At 30.3% G+C, this 19,231-nt stretch overlaps 1 protein-coding gene across 2 annotated transcripts in view; it reads left to right on the top strand.

Moving 5' to 3' along the window:
* Positions 1-19,231, top strand: part of LOC107454414 (corticotropin-releasing hormone receptor 1) — a 165,244-nt gene that overhangs the window by 111,570 nt on the left and 34,443 nt on the right. Inside the window, exons 2-3 of one of the 2 annotated variants that reach the window (XM_087152327.1) lie at positions 8,101-8,229; positions 12,839-12,924. In XM_087152327.1, the coding sequence (XP_087008453.1) occupies positions 8,101-8,229; positions 12,839-12,924 (215 nt within the window). Of the gene's footprint in view, positions 1-8,100; positions 8,230-12,751; positions 12,925-19,231 lie in introns of both variants that reach the window. The other variant, XM_087152328.1, reaches the window with a different exon arrangement.

The following is a 19,231-nucleotide window of genomic DNA, read 5'->3' as shown; positions in this document are numbered from 1 at the left end:
TCAGTTCCTTGCAACCGTGTAAGTATTATAGCCGAAAAGGCTAATCTGTCATGTCTCAAGATCGACAGAACTGGGGTTCGAGTCCCAGTGTTGACACCACACTATTTCCACCACTCCCTCAACACATGAAGAGTTTCCGGCGTCCTGCACTTGCCAATGACCATAACCTAACAAAATGACTAGCATTTACGTCCAGTTAAATTTACGGTTTTGAAACCATGGATATAAATGGTTAAAAAACAGCATGGTTTTGTATTCATGGTTTAATGAACATTCCAGTTGTAAACGGTTTGAAAACCGTAACGGTAAAATATGTTATTTGCTGTAAACTTTACGGTTAATAGGAAGGACAGATACTGCCGGTTATTTTGCCGTAGTTTTAGAATGAAAATTCCCGCAGTGTAGGCCATTTTCTAAAAGAGCAGATCTCAAAAGGAAGGAACACAAGCAAATCAATTTTTAGCAGGCTTGTAATTCTAAACTCGACTCAGAAGACACGGAAACTCATGTATCAAATATTAGGAGAAATTTGCCTTAGTGGTGAACTTTTTAATGAAGCTAACCCGCATTTGCGTTACATGGCGAGAAAACCGCGAAAACCTCCTACTATTAGTCTGATATCAAGGGTACTCTAACCCATGATACGTCTACCACTGAGGATATTCTCCGTCAGCACTGTGGTCGGTGCGAGCCAAGTGCGGATTTCCAATCGAACAGCCATGGTTGGGTTCGAACCCGGGTCACCTCATTGGGGACGAGTGCTCTATCCCCTAAGCTTTAGAATCACACTTGTAAATTATTTATTTTACAAAAATGGTATATTAGTGAAGTTTTTGAGATAGATGCGCTTTCACATATCTAAATCACTATACCATATCTATATCATTTCATCACATATCACGACTAAATAGCTGCTAAAATATAAAAAAATTTATAATAATTTAAGTTTTCCATAGCTGCAATTTTTTCAAACAAATACATAATACATTTATTTTAAAAACTTTGGGTTACTTTATATTTTACCCAATATAAAAAATCGGATCTCAAAAATAGGAAACAAAGCACTTGATTTTAAATAAAAGTATTCGAAATTACTTTGAATAAAACTAGAGTTTTTTGTATTAAAAAATTATTTATTTTATTTTTTAAGAAGATTTCATTGTAAAAATTTAATTTTGAACTTGTTTTTTCTTAAATTTAAAAAATAAATAAATTTGTGCAAAAGCTGGATTAAATGTTACAAATGTAAATTTTATGAGAAAAATAGTTAGTTGGAATAAAGTTTTCACGAAATTAATTTTAAAATGTAAGCAATAGGAATCAGGAACATACTTTAGGTTAATACCTATAATTTTAAGAAATACTTTCAGAGAAACTGTTTTAAAATCCCGAAAGTTTTAACAGAATCTACTAGTATGCAATGAATTATTGCTGCCGGTTAGTTTTAATTCGTTATCTATTATTTTATTCATTTTACTTTATCTAAGCAGCATTAATCTTTTCTCGCTAATGTTAGTTTGAAAAATATAAAGAAAAACAACTCTGACAGATTGCAAAGTTTCCAAGTAGATGGAAGTAAATACAATAAAGTACTGAGACAAATATTTGAAATCATCTTATCAGCTTGCACACCACACAAAAGATGAAATAATATTTACTATCATGCGTCATTACTTGTTCGATGTCTTCAAGAATAAGTGTTGTTTTCAATTGTGTGCGTAAAAACGAATAAACAAAACACTGCGAATAGTTTTCGACCCAAATATCGAAATTCACGTACTTGAACCTTAATCTTAATGGTTCGAGGGGGTGACCTCAAATATGCTAATAAATAACAGCAGACGATATTTTAAGTTACGAAATCATACCCAAAAATGTATTTTCTCGGAAAAAACATACCCTTTTTTCAACGGACTCGTATTTATGACCCGATCCGAGAAATATTGTCCCAATAGTTTGTTCAGGAGAACGCTCTAAAGTTTAATTGCCTTACTGTTAATTTTACTTTTTGCTTAATCCACTAAATCTCGAGAACTTTTCAAGCGAATTTAAAAATTTCTGCACAAAATTATAAAATTTGTTTATCCGAAAATAACCCCATAAAAATAATTTCTAATAATTATTTACTATTTGTTTTATTATTTTTGCATTATTTTATATAAAAATAGTCGAAAATGTTTTGAGTTGCGAGTTGTACAAATTTTTACATCATTTTAACGAATGTAATTTTATTCGACAAAATACAAAAATTTCGATCAAATGGTTCCTGAAAAATCGGATTTTAAATAAACTAGCTTTTTGCAATTCAATTTCTCAGAAGATATTCGAATTCAATAAAATATCATCTGTACTAGTTTCTTTTTTATTTTTAAGGGCAAGATTAAAAACAAATACGGCAATAAACACTAAGTACCGCGTGGCAAGCAAACAAAGAGAAAAAGAAATAGAGAACAAGAGAAGCAATAAATCCATAAGTCCCCCGCCCTCCCAGCAGTGTTCTGCAAGAGAACGTTTGGTAAAAGCTGGATAAAAGATAAGATGGTCATGATCACCATCCATGACCAGTAGCAAGCCTAAACTTAGCCGTTTGAGCCATTTTGAGACACGAGACTATTTGTTTCTCCAAGACTTTTTGAATCGTTCTAATATAAGAGCAAAGTTCTTTTCGAACTCCTGAGACATCGTATTTTTGATTAATCGTTTTAATGTTCAAAAAGATACACTTACAGGAAAAAAAGAGAGTCAACCCAGATATCAAAATAAGGTCTATTTTCACCCTGAAAAAATCTTTTAATGTAACCATAAAAAGGTTTGTTATGCGGTTTACGTGTAAACATGTGTGGCAATCTACTCTATTCTACGCACATAACCCTAATCCGAAACCTTGGAAAATAATCTTCTGAATAAAAACCTTAAATTGAGGTTGACATAAGGTTTTCAAGCGTGAAAAAAAAATCCTTTAAAAAATGATAGTCTCAAGGGGAAAATAATCTTAAATCTAGGTAATTATAAGGTTTCTTTTCGCAAAGTCTCAGCTAAAATCCACCTTGTCATGAAATTTTAATGGCAATGCAGTTTCGCTAGTGTGACGTCAGCTAATACATCATTATGTAGCTAACAAGGGAAACTAGGGAAGTGTGACTCGCCAATTTTGAAATAAACTAGTGGGATGTATGCCTTAGGAGGAATAATTTTAGGGGGCAACATTCGTTTCGGCCCCATAGAAGGTCCTGCGAGAGATAAAAAATAATTCAATATATAGAAAAATTTATTACTTCAATGCAGACTACTAGTTATTGTAATTATCTCATACTCCAATTAATTTTGTGGTACTTTCACGTACTATATAATGCATATTTATTGTCAAAATGGATTTCGAAAATTTTATATAACTGTAGTTTTTCAGAAAAACCTCTTAGGTTAATTTTAAAAAAAAAATTGACATCAAATTTTTTAAATTTTTTTTTCCAAAAAATTTTCAAAATTAATTGGAGTATGTAATTACAAATCAATTAATTAATAATTAATTAATTAGTAATTAATTAATGATCAAATAATTAATTTGCTAATTAATTTGTTAATAAGCAAATCAATTAATTTACCAATTAATTAGTAATTGTTTGGAGTATGAGACACTTACAATAACTAATAGTCTGCATTGAAGTGATAAAAGACCGATTTTTCTATATATTGAATAATTTTTTATCTCTCACAGGACCTTCTATGGGCCGAAACGAATGTTGCCCTCTAAAATTATTCCTCATAAGGCATACATCCCACTAGTTTATTTCAAAATTGGCGAGTCCCACTTCCCTAGCTTCCCTTGTAAGTGACCATTTTAGCTAAATGACAATACCTTTAAAAAATCCTTAAAAATTAATTTTAATCCTTTTAGGATGAAAGGTTTGAAACAGCAATATTTTTGCTTCATTGAAAAAAGGTTTTTAGTACATTTTCGCGACAATAAAAAAAAATTCCCGCACAACGTTGCCGTAAGGCTAAATGCTTTCTGGGAAGGCACCATTTTTCTACAATGAATCGACAATCTCATTTCAATGGATTTCACAGCACCAAGGAATACAACTGTCCATTTCGCTGACAGATAAGTTGCATCAGTCTTCGACAATCAAACACCACCGAGGACAAAAAACTAGCAACATCAGAACTAATTAATTAGCATATTTGACGTTACTCCCTCGAAACATTAAGATTGAGTGCTAGTACACGAAAGACCGATTATTACATCAAAAGTTATTCAGAGTGTTTCGTTTTTGTTCCTGCTCACTGTAAGTGTAGATTCTTTTATCTATCCTATTTATTGCCGGGATAGCTTGGTCGGTAGGGCGCTGGGTCCATGTCCGAGAGTTCGTGGATTCGAACCCCGCCTGCCGAAGACTCCCCGTGTAGTAAAGTGACTGATGCAAGTGAAATCTGTCGAGTCGCAAAAGTCCTCCATGTTCCCATAACAAATCAATACCTCTGGGGGTACTGGATTGGAGATCGATCGTTCTCTGATTCAGGTCGAAATTACGATCTGTGGATGAATGAATGGATGTGTGAATGGGCCTGCCATATAAGCGGCTGTGACGTATGATGTGGCAGAAGTCGAATTCTTGGCCATAGATGGCGCCACTGAAAAACAGGAATCGCACACTCTGCCATAAATTTGCTCGGTTTCACCAAGCAGTCTTGCCCGTGTGGCAAGAGGCATTAGAACCAACCAACCAATCTTATCTTTACAGTGCAGATATATATCTATTCTTAGGTGGTTACGTAAGTACTTTATTTCCGTCATATTGGCGTTTGGGTACGATATATATCTAACATTTAAAGAATGAGATGTGAACCTATATCCAGCAGAGCTTTAAATTCTGCATTTCTATCGTAGAAAATTTTGAAGAATATATTTTTACTGTGAATTTAATCAGTTGTAATTCATTTTATATTCAGCGATTGTGTGTATTTCAAAGTGGCACTGTTGAGTAAATGTTAGAAGAGTTTCTGAATAACACAGACCTTTGCCTCGATCTTTTCTTCGTTATTTTTTTTACTGTACCTAATATTACCATAGAATATACATCATAATTTTAAAACTTATTTCAGTTAATAATACAGTATATTTTTTAAAATACATCGTCCATTTCAAATTATTTGAAACCTTTTTTTAAAAAACTATGAAAGAATTCAAAGAAAATAGTTCCTAAATAAAATAGTTTTGATTAAATACCCTCTGCATCGCCATATACTGAACTGACTGTACCAAATATTACCCAGAATATTCAACATAATTTTCAAATTTGTTTCAGTCAACAATACAATATGTTTGCTAAACATCATCCTTGTCAAATATTGATAAAATTTATTGCTAAAAATTATGAAAGAATCCTAATAAAATAGTTTCTAAATAAAATAGTTTCGGTTTGTTTGCCTCTGTATCATTATTTATTAATTGTACCTAATATTACCATGAAATAGTCAACATAACTTTAAACCTTTTTTCATTTAACAATACAGTATGTTTTCAAAGCATCGTCTTTGTCACATATTTCTAAAACTTCTTTTTAAAATTCTATGAAAGTATCCTAATAAAATAGTTCCTAAATACTCTAAAAATGGTTTTGTTTTAATCGCCTGTGTATCGTTATTTATTGATTGTACTTAATATTGCCATGAAATATTCATCATAATTTTCGAATTTGTTTTAGTTAATGAGACAGTATGTTTGCTGAACATCGTCTTTGTGAAATATTTTTAGATTATTTTTTAAAAAAACTATGAAAGAATCCTAATAAAACAGTTCTTAAATAAAATAGTTTTGGTTTAATGGCCTCTGCATTGCTATTTATTGATAGAGCCTATTTTTTCCAATGAAATATTCGACATAATTTTCAAATTTGTTCCAGTTATTATATACGCAATAATAAAATCTACACACAATATAAAATTATATTATAAAATATTATATATGTTACGGTGGAACACCGAAATCGACATCACATTGGAGAATGCCGACATTCACCGGTGAATGTCAATATTCACGTAATCGCTTGGTGTATGTCCGAAATATTTGCTAAATACCCTTATTTCTGATTCTCACCGGTGAATGTCAACAATCACATAGTCGCTTTGGTGAATGTCCGAAATATTTGTTATATCCAATTTGATAATAATTAGTTCGTTAATATTATTTTATTTGATATATTTATATTTATTCTATATTTTAATACTTACTGACGATAGATCAGAAAAAACATCAGTGTTTGGAGTATGTAAATGTATACCGGGCAGTGGCACTTAACCTTAAAAAAACATCAGTGTAGGGTTAAAATATCGAATAAATGTAATTATATCTACGAATAAATTCATATCAAATCGAATGTAATAAATATTTCGGACATTCACCAAAGCATATCTGTGATTGTCGACATTCACCGGTGAAAGTCAACAACCACCGATTTCGGTCCTTCGCCGTGACATATACACAATATGAAATTATATAATATAAAATTATATAATGTAAAATTATATTATATAATATTATATACACGATATAAAATTGACGATAGAAGCCTAATAAAATAGTTTCGATTTTAAGACCTCTGCATCGTTATCTATTGATTCCACCTAATAATACCATAAAATATTCAACATAGTTTTCGATTTTGTTTCTGTTGATAATATAATATATTTTTTAAGCAACGCCTTTGTCAAATATTTTGGAAACTACTTTTTAAAAATGACGAAAGAATCATTCATTGACTTAGGAAAACAAGCGAAATACAGAGCAAAAAGGTGCGATTCAAAATCTAAAACTTTGATCTAAACTAATCAAAACTGAGTCTTTATGTTATTTATATAAATATTATTTCTCACTTTTTATTATTCAAACAAAGAGAAAATAATAGGAGCTATTCTTCATTTTATCCAACTATTCATTTTAAATTCGTATTATAAATTCACGTTTTTAAAAAAAAATTTCAAAACTTAAAAATATCTTCTTTTTTTTCATTTAAACTGAAAATCTGTAGCTACAATGCATCAAAGTATTAATAATAATAAAAAACAATACACCAGATATTACTGCAAGCAGCTTATTGAATAAACCGAAAAGAATTTTTAATTTTTTTTAAACTTTTAAATTACCTTTACAATTTAAAATCAAATAAAAAGATGTTCTACCATCTTAAATGATAAGGGATTATTTCTTTTTTAATCCCAGAAAAAAATTAAAACACAAAACAAGAAAAGTAGAGTTAGAGTTTCCTGCTTTTTACCACAGAAATTCTTTGTATGTTATATAACAGTGGGGTAATTTTCAGTTTCTTTTCTTATAACTATACTCTGTTGCAAGTTAAGAAAAAATCACTATGGAGAGAGACTGTTTGCATCTAAGTTCACGCGAAATGGATGCCAAGCTCCCAACGCGAACGAATATCAATATCTTCAACTCTTTAAAGACTTTTCACAGAATCCTTTTTCCTTGCTTTCTTATTAATAATAGTAACAGTTATTAACAACAATAATCAAATAACAAGTGATAATAATTAATAAAAATTATATCTAAAAGTCGTAACAAATATACGTCTTTCTGTTCGCATTTTTAAAAAAACTGATGAAAGAATAATGAATATTGTTTCTTGCAAACGATTTACAGCTACAGTAAGAGAAAAGTAAAAATTCTTTACCTCACAGTTGATTTGTTAAGAGCACGTCAGCATATGACGTGCCATTTTTACTGGTCCAATCAAATCAATGACCTTGTAGCGTCATATAATTGCTTTTTTTCAGGAAAGAATTCTCTCCTTATTTATCAAAAGATGTCGCCAAGTCGAGGATTCCAAACTATAAACTTTTTTTCAAAATAATTCTGCAATATATATCGTAAAAGACAGCACGAATTAAATTTCTGTCTGACTTTTAAAAGCTTATATAGTATTGCTTTTCAAACCATATTTTCATAATTTGATAACAAAATAAAACGGAACTATATGCAGTCGCGGATGAATACTTAAATCCTATACAGCAATGGTCTTTTTATAACTTGCAACGGAGTATAAAGTATTTTACTCTTAATTAGTTTTAATTGAATTTTTTTTTCAGATTTGTTCTGTGCAGCTGCGTGGGATTCTTTCATTTGTTGGCCACCTTTGCCCCCAGGAGAAATCATGAGTCGGCCATGTCCACAAATGAATGATCGAGGAATGGTCATCGGAGAAGCTACTCATCCCGGTAAGAAAGAATTGAGGAGATGAATCAAATGTATATGTAATGGTCTTTGGAAGAATCCATAAATGTTTTAAAACACATATTTTCGTATCTTAATAATAAGTTAAAAATCTGATTGCGAATTAATTTTTTCTCCACCAGGTCAAATTTTTTTTAAATAAATTTTATAAAACATGTTGATCTACTAAACTGAGTTATAAATTTAGTTGATACATAAAAGCTGTTTTTTTATTCTTTAGCTATGAAATGTTTTATTATACAACTCGTTTGGGAACATAGCTAAATTTCTAAAACGTATAGCTGATAGATTAAGGCTGTTGTTTTAGTTTTAAAGTGAGAAATATTTTATAACACAATTTGTTGAGAAGTATAGCTTAATTTCTAAAATATATAGCCGACAGATAAGAGCTGTTTTCCTAGATTTAAAGCCAGAACTATTTCATATTACAGCTTGTTGAAGAACATAACTAAATTTCTAAAGCATATATCCGATAGATAAGAGCTGTTTTCCTAGTTATAAGCCGATAGATAAGAGCTGTTCTCCTAGTTATAAAGAGAGAAATATTTTATTATACAGCATGTTGAGGATCATAGCTAAATTTCTAAAACATATAGCCGATAAACAAGGGCTGTTCTTATAATCTTAAAGCGAGAAATATTCTATAGTACAAACATATTGAGGAGCATAGCTAAATTTCTGAATCATACAGCTGATGGATGAAAACTCTTCTCCTAGGTTTAAAGTGAGAAATATTTTATTACACAACTTTTTGAGGAGCATAGCTAAATTTCAAAAACGTTAGCTGATAGATAAAAGCTATTTCCTTAGTTATAAAGCGAGAAATATTTTATAATACCACTTGTTTAGGAGCATAGCTAAATTTCCAAGACATGTAACGTCTAGATGAAAGCTGTTCTCCGAGTTTTAAGGCGAGAAATATTTTGTTACAACTTGTTGAGGAGCATAGTTAAATTACTAAAACATAGCCGATAGATAAGAGTTGTTCTCCTAGATTTAAATTGAGAAATATTTTATTATACAGCTTGTTGAGGAATACAGCTAAATTTCTAAAACATTTAGCTTATAGATAAAAGCCGTTTATCGAATTTTAAAGAAAGATTTCACTAGACAACTCGAACTTCACTAGAAATATTTTGTTACAACTTGTTGAGGAGCATAGTTAAATTACTAAAACACATAGCCGATAGATAAGAGTTGTTCTCCTAGATTTAAATTGAGAAATATTTTATTATACAGCTTGTTGAGGAATACAGCTAAATTTCTAAAACATTTAGCTTATAGATAAAAGCCGTTTATCGAATTTTAAAGAAAGATTTCACTAGACAACTCGAACTTCACTAGAAATATTTTGTTACAACTTGTTGAGGAGCATAGTTAAATTACTAAAACACATAGCCGATAGATAAGAGTTGTTCTCCTAGATTTAAATTGAGAAATATTTTATTATACAGCTTGTTGAGGAATACAGCTAAATTTCTAAAACATTTAGCTTATAGATAAAAGCCGTTTATCGAATTTTAAAGAAAGATTTCACTGGACAACTCGAACTTCACTAGAAATATTTTGTTACAACTTGTTGAGGAGCATAGTTAAATTACTAAAACACATAGCCGATAGATAAGAGTTGTTCTCCTAGATTTAAATTGAGAAATATTTTATCATACAGCTTGTTGAGGAATACACCTAAATTTCTAAAACATTTAGCTTATAGATAAAAGCCGTTTATCGAATTTTAAAGAAAGATTTCACTAGACAACTCGTTGAAGAGCATAACTAAATTTCAAAAAGTTAGCAGATAAATTCTGTGTATAAAGTTTTCTTTAAATTAATATTTGATAAGAGAATTCATTGTCAATCTAAGCTGAATTTCTAAAGGTTATTTTGAAGATAAAAATGTTTCATAATTTTTCTTTCAAAAGATGCTCAGACCCAGATACAAGATATTTAAGTTCTCAAGCTAGTCGGAAAGTGATTGAAATTTTAAATGTAAACTTCATCTCTCATAGACACAAATCGAAGCGTAGCATTAGAAAAATTAAATTTAACATTTGAACTTCAAAGTATTTAAATATTATTGATACTTTGTAGCTACATTTATCAATAGTGGAAGAAATATGCATAAATTGCTATAAAACACACTAAAACTTAAATGTATTTGTACGAATTATATTTGTAGAAGCAAAGAAGAATATGCAAATTATATTTGCATAAATTTTTTTAACTCAGTTTAATAGCTTATAGTATAATAGATCATGCTATAAAATTTCGGAAACAAAAATGATCTTAAATTATATTAGTTTCAGTGAAACTTAAATATTTCATTACTTTCTTTTTCATTTACTTTTAACTCATTTGAGAAATGAAACCCATTTTTAAACAATATTAATGTTGCTTTCTAATTATATATTTAAATTTCATGATAAATAAAGGAAAACAACGCATATAATCTCATAAGCCCATTGTTTACTTCCTTGCGTTCTTAATGCAAATATATACGTTATTTAAACAAAGAATTTTAGAAATGAAATAAATTAAACATATAATTCAAATAAAAGTTTACAGTATATTCAAATGAAATTTTGATTGATTAAACAAAATGGAATCTTTAAAAAATACGAATTATTTTATAATCTTTGTTCTTTGAAAAAGCTTTTACTTGTTTATATCATTTATATTTTTCTTTTGAAAAAAAATACAAAACTTATAACTATGGCGCCTGCATTTATATGGAAAAAAAACTTGGCTTCTTTAGAAAAATTATTGACCACATAAATTAGAACGTCTTAACTAACTTGTTTTTGCGTTAATTTACATTAACTTTAACTGTAACTGGGCTCGATAATTATACTGCCCGACATGCCCGGAGCATAAAAAATTCCGATCGGACACGAATATATTTAATTTTTGTTGCATTTATACAAATATTTAAACTCGAGAAATTCGGATAAGAGAATTGAAATGTGAAATTAGTTTTGTTCCTAAATCTACAGATTTTTTTACTTATTTAAGTGGCCTTTTTAATTTTTCTTTGTTGAAATGTGCAAGTTTAAAAGCTAATGCTTTTAACCCTTTGTATAATGTTTTGTACTCTGTTTTTGTTTACTGTTTACCGTTTTGTACTCTGTCTGTACTGCACTTTGTACTCTGTTTTTTAAGCAACAGGGAGTAATGTAAATGTTGTGACAAACAACAAAGACAGGGGAGTTAGGACAGTTAACACGGCTGTGGGGGCTTCAGAAACATACAAAGAAACAGGTTATAATAGGAAAGCACCCCTAGTGGAGCACGACGACATTTTTGGACATCGGTTCCTATGCAATTTTAATCCTGATGATATGCCTTGACTTCTTCATTAATTTGTCGCAACATATAATGTTTTTAAACTTCTAAATTTTCGACAATAAAATAGAATAAAAATACCATTTTTAAAAAAAATTGTAGCTTGGTGAGAGAAACCGATTGCAGATTTGAAATCAGCGATCCAAAAATATCCAAGATCTGTTAATATCTCATGTAACGGGAAAAAAAATTGTTCCCCTGTGTTGTTACTTGCTCGTCCCAATATGTTGTAATATTCAATCAAATTTGCATTAAATTCCAATCTGGAGTCCCTCTGGTTAAGGTGAAAGTTACTAATATGTCGATTGGGATGAATAAACGCCATCAAAGAGATTACTTCTTAAATTGCTAATTATTATTTAGTTATGAAAATTTAGTGAACAAGTAAGCGTTTGCTTTTTTATTACCTATTCATGTTTATTTATATATTTTTTAAAATTACCCAATCGCTATGCATAACAAAATACATAATTAAACTAAGTTTATAGCATCAGTATAAAGTAAAATGTTGAACAACATGGCCCTTTTCTGATATAATATTTTTAACATATCTCCGTAAGTGCGCAAATCTCATAATGTTTCAGCGAATAGTGTTTGCGTCAGGAGAATGAGAAACACACTTGAAAAAAATTATCTTAAGTGTTGATGAAATTAATTATTTATTTATTTATTTATTTATTATTCATTTATTATTTATTTATTTATTATTTTTATTTATCACTTACTATTTATTTATTTATTCATTTATTTATTATTTATTTATTTATTATTTATTTATTTTTTTTTAAGAAAAGAGAGAGATAGGTGTCCAAGTGCTTATTGGTAGATAGTGTATATATTTTGAATTATTTAAAAAATAATTATTGAATTACGTGAATCTGATTATTGATGACATAAATATTCCACAATATTTGTGAAAAAAATTAAAAAATGAACTAAAAATCAGTCCAAATTTAATGCAGCCTTAATGGGGTGTAAATAGGAGCCCTTTCTCCGTTTGCGTTAAAGCATAGGACCATGTAATGAACGTGGTCCTATGCTAAGTGTTGCAATTCAAGTGATTATTTTCTTGAGAAGTTGCTGATTTATCACTGTATGTTTTGCACCAAACATTTTCAGGCAGATATCTATTCCATACCATTTAATAGGACGAGGGAAATTTAGTTTTCGGATAATGACATTCTTTTCAAATTTAATTATGTATTACTTTAAAAAATAGGATGTTTACAAAAGTTATGATTTTTATTTTAGGTTTGTACGCTGTTCGAATGTGTGCTGAGAATGGAAGTTGGGTGGAGAACAAGACAAACTTTAGTCTCTGCATGGACAACATGGAGGTATTTATATCGATTTTGTCCTCTTGAAATTTTAAATGAATTATTAATTTTTAAAACTCCCTCCCTCAAGCCCCGTGGTGTAGAAGAGCGCACGAGGTCGAAGCAACGCTACGAATTATACTAAAGATATATCTTTTATTTATCAGATAAATTCACCTTATAAATGATAATAACCTTTAAGTTAAGCAGTTAGGACTCAGGGAATAGAGCACTCGCCTTCCAATGAGGTGAACTGGAATCGAATCCCAGTCATGGCTGGTCGATACGAATTCCACACCCGGCTCGTTCCGGACCCAGTGCTGACGTAAAATATCCTCAGTGATAGACGGATCATTTAGATTTCTCTTGCAGTAAGGCTAACCATGGAATGTTTCAGCGGTTTTCCTCCTAATGTAACGCAAATGTGTGTATGTTTGATGAAAAAGTCCACCACAAAGGCAATTTATCTGAATGCTTGATATAGGAGTTTCCTTGTCTTCTGGATTGGATTCAAAATTACAAGGATACGGAGTTGAACACAGGTAGTCGTGAACTCAAAAATTTGGGTGGGCTATTCAACGACTTTTATAAAATGAAATAATCTTGAACTGAATTATTAATCTAATTATTGTATGAAATTAATATTTTTTTAGTATTATAGATACATTTTAATTCAATGTAAATGTATACAGTGTCTCAATTTAGTAGGGGAGAGTGGGGTCAATTGTAACATTTTTTACTTAACTATTTTTAACTAACAAAAAATCCAATATATTATCAGTAAAATTGACAGACGAGTAAAGTAGACTATTCTCTACTAGAAAAAAAAATAAATACCTTATTTTAAATGTTATTATATTAGTAATTAACAATTTTCGACAGTCGTGCATAAATTCAACTAAAACATAGTTAATTATACATATTATCATAGTTGTGATATATTTTTTTATTGATCAAAATAGTAGTGATATTTTAGGAGTAAAAATAATAATGAGCAGAGACCTAAAGGGTTAAACTTTTAACTTTAAGGGGTTAAAAATTTTAATTTATGCTGTGAAAGGTGACAAATAAAATAATGCACATGCAACATAATATAAATGATATAGGAAACTATTGGTGGTTCTTAAAGAGTTGAGTAATTGTTTGTAAGCATAAGATTATTTATTTTCAGCTGTTACAATCGTCCCTTTACTTATTGTTACAATCGTCCCCAAGACGCCATTTCAGCTTCATTTGTTAAAAATAATGCTAGTTAATTAACTAAACTAATCTTTTTTTTTCTGAAATGTTAATTAAGGTGTCCACTTACATATTCGGTTAATAATTTTTATTTATTTAAACAATATTACTTTGTTGCAATATAATACTCTAATACCAAAAAAATTACTTGCGTAGCGTGAAAATATCTTTTGTGATGTAACTCTTTCAAAAGTACCTAGAAATGGTTGCCAGCAGGGGTGTACATGTAGATTTATTAAATACACCTTGTGCGCCACCTAAAAACCAAATCTAAAACCCGACACTCGAAATTTTTGCTCTGTTGCAATCGTACCCTGTTACAATTGACCCCACTCTCCCCTACTGTTTCGAAATTTTTTATTACAATTACGATTTTCATTATCTAAAATTAAAATACAATTAATAATTTTAAATACGCGAAATATCTCTTCATTTTGGTGCTCTTGTTTCATATATTATAATAATCAATTTTTTGTGATAAGACAGGGACAACTTATAAATCTTGTGCAAAAATCTATATATGGTACTGTAATTTTAATCGGATTTATTTTGGATTTGCTCGTAGTTTTGAACTTTATCTTTTAATTAAATATATTCCATTGAATATAAAAACTATTAAAAAAACAATTATTTAATATTTCTTTTGATTTTAAGACAACGAAAGATACTTTGCTAACTAATTAAGCTAAGGGACTTTTTAGGGTATTTTATCAAACAAATATTATTCTAAATAATTGGCACGTTATGTATGTGAAATATAATTTGTGTAAATTTCAACTTTATTAATTATAATAAATTTTAAAGCTTATGTAAAATGAATTATTCCAAAATCTAATTAGTTTTGTCAGAGTCCTCATAGAAATCCAAAATTTAATATAACTTCCAAATTAAAGAAATGAATGTTTTATTTTTAATAAGTTTAAGATTTTTCAACTTTGAGTTAAATACTATGCTAATTAGTTAATAAAAAGCTAATAAGTTAATTAAAACGTGCAATTTATTCGTATGATTTGTAGGATTTTAAATACAGTAAGAAAAATTAAGTGAATGAAAACTGTTAGAAAATTTTTTGTAAAAGTCTAAACGGGAAAAAAATAATATAATACTTAACATGATGCGAAATTTAATAGTTCTGCCGAAAAAAACATTAAAAAAATTTTGATCAATAAGAAATGAAAGAAAAATCGCACTTAAAAAAACTGAAATCAAAGTACTAAATTCAACAACTGAAATGCTTTAAAATAACTCACTAATTAAATATCAAACTTAAAATCGCGACGCATTCTTTTCCCTATATTTTTTAACAATATAGGAAAATTTAAAACCAGCAATTTTATATTTAAATAGTTTTTCATCCTTGAGAAATTTAATAATTTTTTATAGTGGCTCCATTTGAATAGCTTTAACATTAGATTTAGTTTAAAAAAAAAACTCATCTCTTTACGTATTAATAAAAGTATATTAATTAAAATGTTAAATAAATGGAAAAGGAAAATAAATTATTTCCACCCTTTTCGTTCTAAATTTTGCTTTATTTAAATAGCATTAGATATGATTACGTTACATACAATGAATGCTTAATTAATTTGAAGAAAAAGTTGTAGTTGCATTTCTTTTTTCGCAATTAACTCATTATAACCAGATTTAATTTTTAAAACTAAATTTATGCCTGGCAATCGAAGTGGAAGGAAATAATTACAGGAGATTTATTTATGAATGTTTCATTGTTTCAAGTTTTTTTTTAATACATATTTCTAAGTAATAATTAATTTAATTACAAGTAGTTATATGAAAATGTTTTAATGTTTTATAAAGTTTTTTTTACTGGTTTTTCATAAAGTATTTCACTTTTAATTTACGAAAGCATTAAATGTTTTTTACTTTTCATTAAAAAGACGATATTTTTTCTTTACCGTGAAAGAATTGTAAATGTGTCATTTATATTAACTGGAAGACATCATAATTACTTTTATACAAATTTTTATAATTATCAGCTTTTCTATGTCAGTCGAACAACCGACCTAATTCTGAGTTTACAATTATCAATGTTCAACTCCGTAGCCTTGTAGTTTTGAACCCAATTCAGAAGACAAGGGAACTCCTGGATCAAGTATTGGGACAAACTAGCCTTCGTGGAGAACTTTTTAATGGAATTGAGGGGGAGGAACCCTCTCATATTAAGTTGAAGGCGCCACAGAACTAATCCACATTTGCGTTACATGGTGAAGAAAACCTGGAAAACCTCTCACGTTTAGCCTGATGGTAAGGAGATTCTAATCCATGATTCGTCAATCACTGAGGATAGTTTATGGCAGCAATGTGGTAGGTGTGAGCCAGGAGCAGAATTTGTATCGACTAGCCAAAACAGGGATTCAAACCTGCGTCCCCTGAGGCGCACGTTCTATCCCCTGAGCCACCGCTGCTCCATTTTATCTATTGAGAAATTCTCATTACTTAATACTAGTTTATAGTTGAGAAAATGTGCCTAATATGCAATTGTTCCCTTATTTAATATGCATCAACCTTTTCTTAAATTTTTTTTTGAATTTTATAAGCAGTTTTGAACAGCTATCCCAATTTCGAGTGAACGGCTATCAACGCTCAACTCCGTAGCCTTGTATTTTTGAACTCAACCCAGAAGACAAGGGTACTCATAAGGCAATCACTGGGAAAAACTAACCTTCAGGGAAGACTAAGTGGTAAAACGCATTTGTGTTACATGAAGAGAAAAACAACTTAAACCTCCCACGTTAGCCCCAATGCCAGGAGACTCTACTCTTTAAGATATTTTACATCAGCACTGTGGTCGGTTCGAGCAAAATTCGTATCTACAAGTCATCGCTGGGATTCTAATCCGGGTCACCTCATAACGCTCTGATCCCTGAGCCACCGTGACTTACACTACACCTTTGTAGCCGAAGAGTGTGGTAGACTCAGAAAAGAGTGACGATTCTAAGATTCTCTTCAGGATTCAGAAAAGAGTTATAATTCTGAGAAGTTCCAAAGTATTCGTCTGGTGCTGGATCCTGATTAGCTATTGAAAAGTGGCATTTCATATTAGCAACTTTTTTTCTATTTCATTTCGAGTAAGCCTAGCTCGTCAAATGAGAATTCTCTTAAGTGACACATTCTATATTCTTTTACAAAGAAATATTTGGTTTATTTTTTACTTAAGACAAAGACAGGCTCGTTACCATGTAAAACATAATCTTATTATGCAACAAATTTACAACTTATTATGCAACAACGTTTGCAAATGCACAGAACAAAAATAATCATGGTCAAAATAGAACACCCAAACAAAGAACAAATCTAAATTAAATAAAACACGTAGACAAGAAAAATTATATTTTAGCAAATTCGATGTGCGATAGGGCGGTGTATTTAAGTAACTTCACGTAAATTAACATTTTAATATATTTGGAGAAACTTAGTCAGAATATTAATACACTATCTTTTTTATAAAGAAGCTGGCACCTAAGTAATGGATCAGGTGATTGTGTGTCAGCGATCTTCTTCTCCTCGAGTTGAGAGTATCCCAATATGGTGTTGATCTGGTCCATTGGTTCTCAACGGGGGCGTTGAGAACCAATGTTGGGATTTGTTCAATCACTGTTGAACTCTCAACTACCCATGTGTTTACTTTGTAATAAAGTTTTATCTAATGAGGTAATAAAATCTTACCGTTAGCTGGAGCCTATGCAAAAAACTCATCCTGACAAACAAAATAAAGATTTGTCTTTTTTCACGAACATCTTTTTTCACGCTTCAGAAGGTACTTTCGGCATGCTTATACAATCCTTGTCCTCGGTCTCAGGGTTACTAGCAACCTCATCCCAAAAATGTGGCGATGGTTTGATAGCTTCGTATAATATATCAAAATTTATTGCTAAATCTGGGAAAGCTCATACCATCAGACCAGAGTTGATGCTGCCGTTTGTCAAGGAAGTTTTAGAAACAGTTTTACACCATCCAGCCACATCCAGTGTAATAAAAAATATTCCATAAGCAACGATAAAGTGCGGCAACGAAATGATGAGATGTCCAAATACGTGGAAATTTCTTTATGCAAACTTTTGATATCCAACGAATTTTCCCTTCAAGTTGATGAATCAACCTTGCCAGGTAATGTAGGCTTTACTGTACGCATAGGTCTGGTTTGTAAAGGTAGGAAAAATTATTCAAGAGATGCTTTTTGCAAGAAGCTTGATTGTAGATATCAAAGGTAAATCTATTTTTAATACTGTCAAAGATTATTTTAAAGAGAAAAACATTCATCTTGCGAATATTTTGTCCATTGCCACTGATAGGGTCCTGCAATGGTGGATTTATCACCCTTTTGGAAAGGGAGGTACCAGATATTTTAGCTGTTCACTGCATGATTCACAGACAGCATTTAGTAAGAAAAATTCTCAGCGACCGTTTGCATCAATCATTGAAATATGCCATATCTGCTGTGAACAAAATTCACAGTAATGCTCTCTACGATTGATTATTCAGACAGCTGTCTAAGAAAAACAATGAAGAACTCAATTACTTTCTACTATACACCGAGATTCGCTGGCTTTCCAAAAGCTTCTGTCTCAATAGGTATTGGTATCTTTTTGACTATGTACATGGGTTCCTTGAAAGCAAAGATGTAGCTCTGAGAGGCAGATTGCTAGAATTTAAGAAAGACTTTGGCTGATTTATCTGTAAAATTTAATGTCGTTAATTTACAATTTCAAGGCGACGAGCTCAATTTGATCCCAACAAAATCAGTGATTTCTGCCTTTCTAAAAAAAACTCATATTGTGGAAGCAGAATTTTGGTTGGAATGAGTTCAGCCAAGCTAGCGAAATTTGCTCTGATGATGCACAAGAATATTGTCAACATCTTGACTCTTTGCACATGGACTTTTCTTACCGTTTTAAAGATGTTTTGTTTCATGGAAATCTCTCAATGGGTTTGTGGGCTATGATCCCTTTTGTGAATATTGAAACACCAGAGGTTCAGATGTACAAGGAATTGGTCGAACTTTTAACTAATGAAACTTTGAAATGGTGATCGTCTCTCAGAATTTTTGCTTAATTTTTTGCTGAATTAATTG

This window comes from Parasteatoda tepidariorum, chromosome 9, assembly GCF_982258835.1.
Source record: "Parasteatoda tepidariorum strain Cologne lab strain chromosome 9, Ptep-v5.0, whole genome shotgun sequence".
NCBI classification, from domain to species: Eukaryota; Metazoa; Arthropoda; class Arachnida; order Araneae; family Theridiidae; genus Parasteatoda; species Parasteatoda tepidariorum.
Note: the sequence above shows the minus strand (reverse complement) of the source record. Positions and strands in the feature narration are given on the sequence as shown.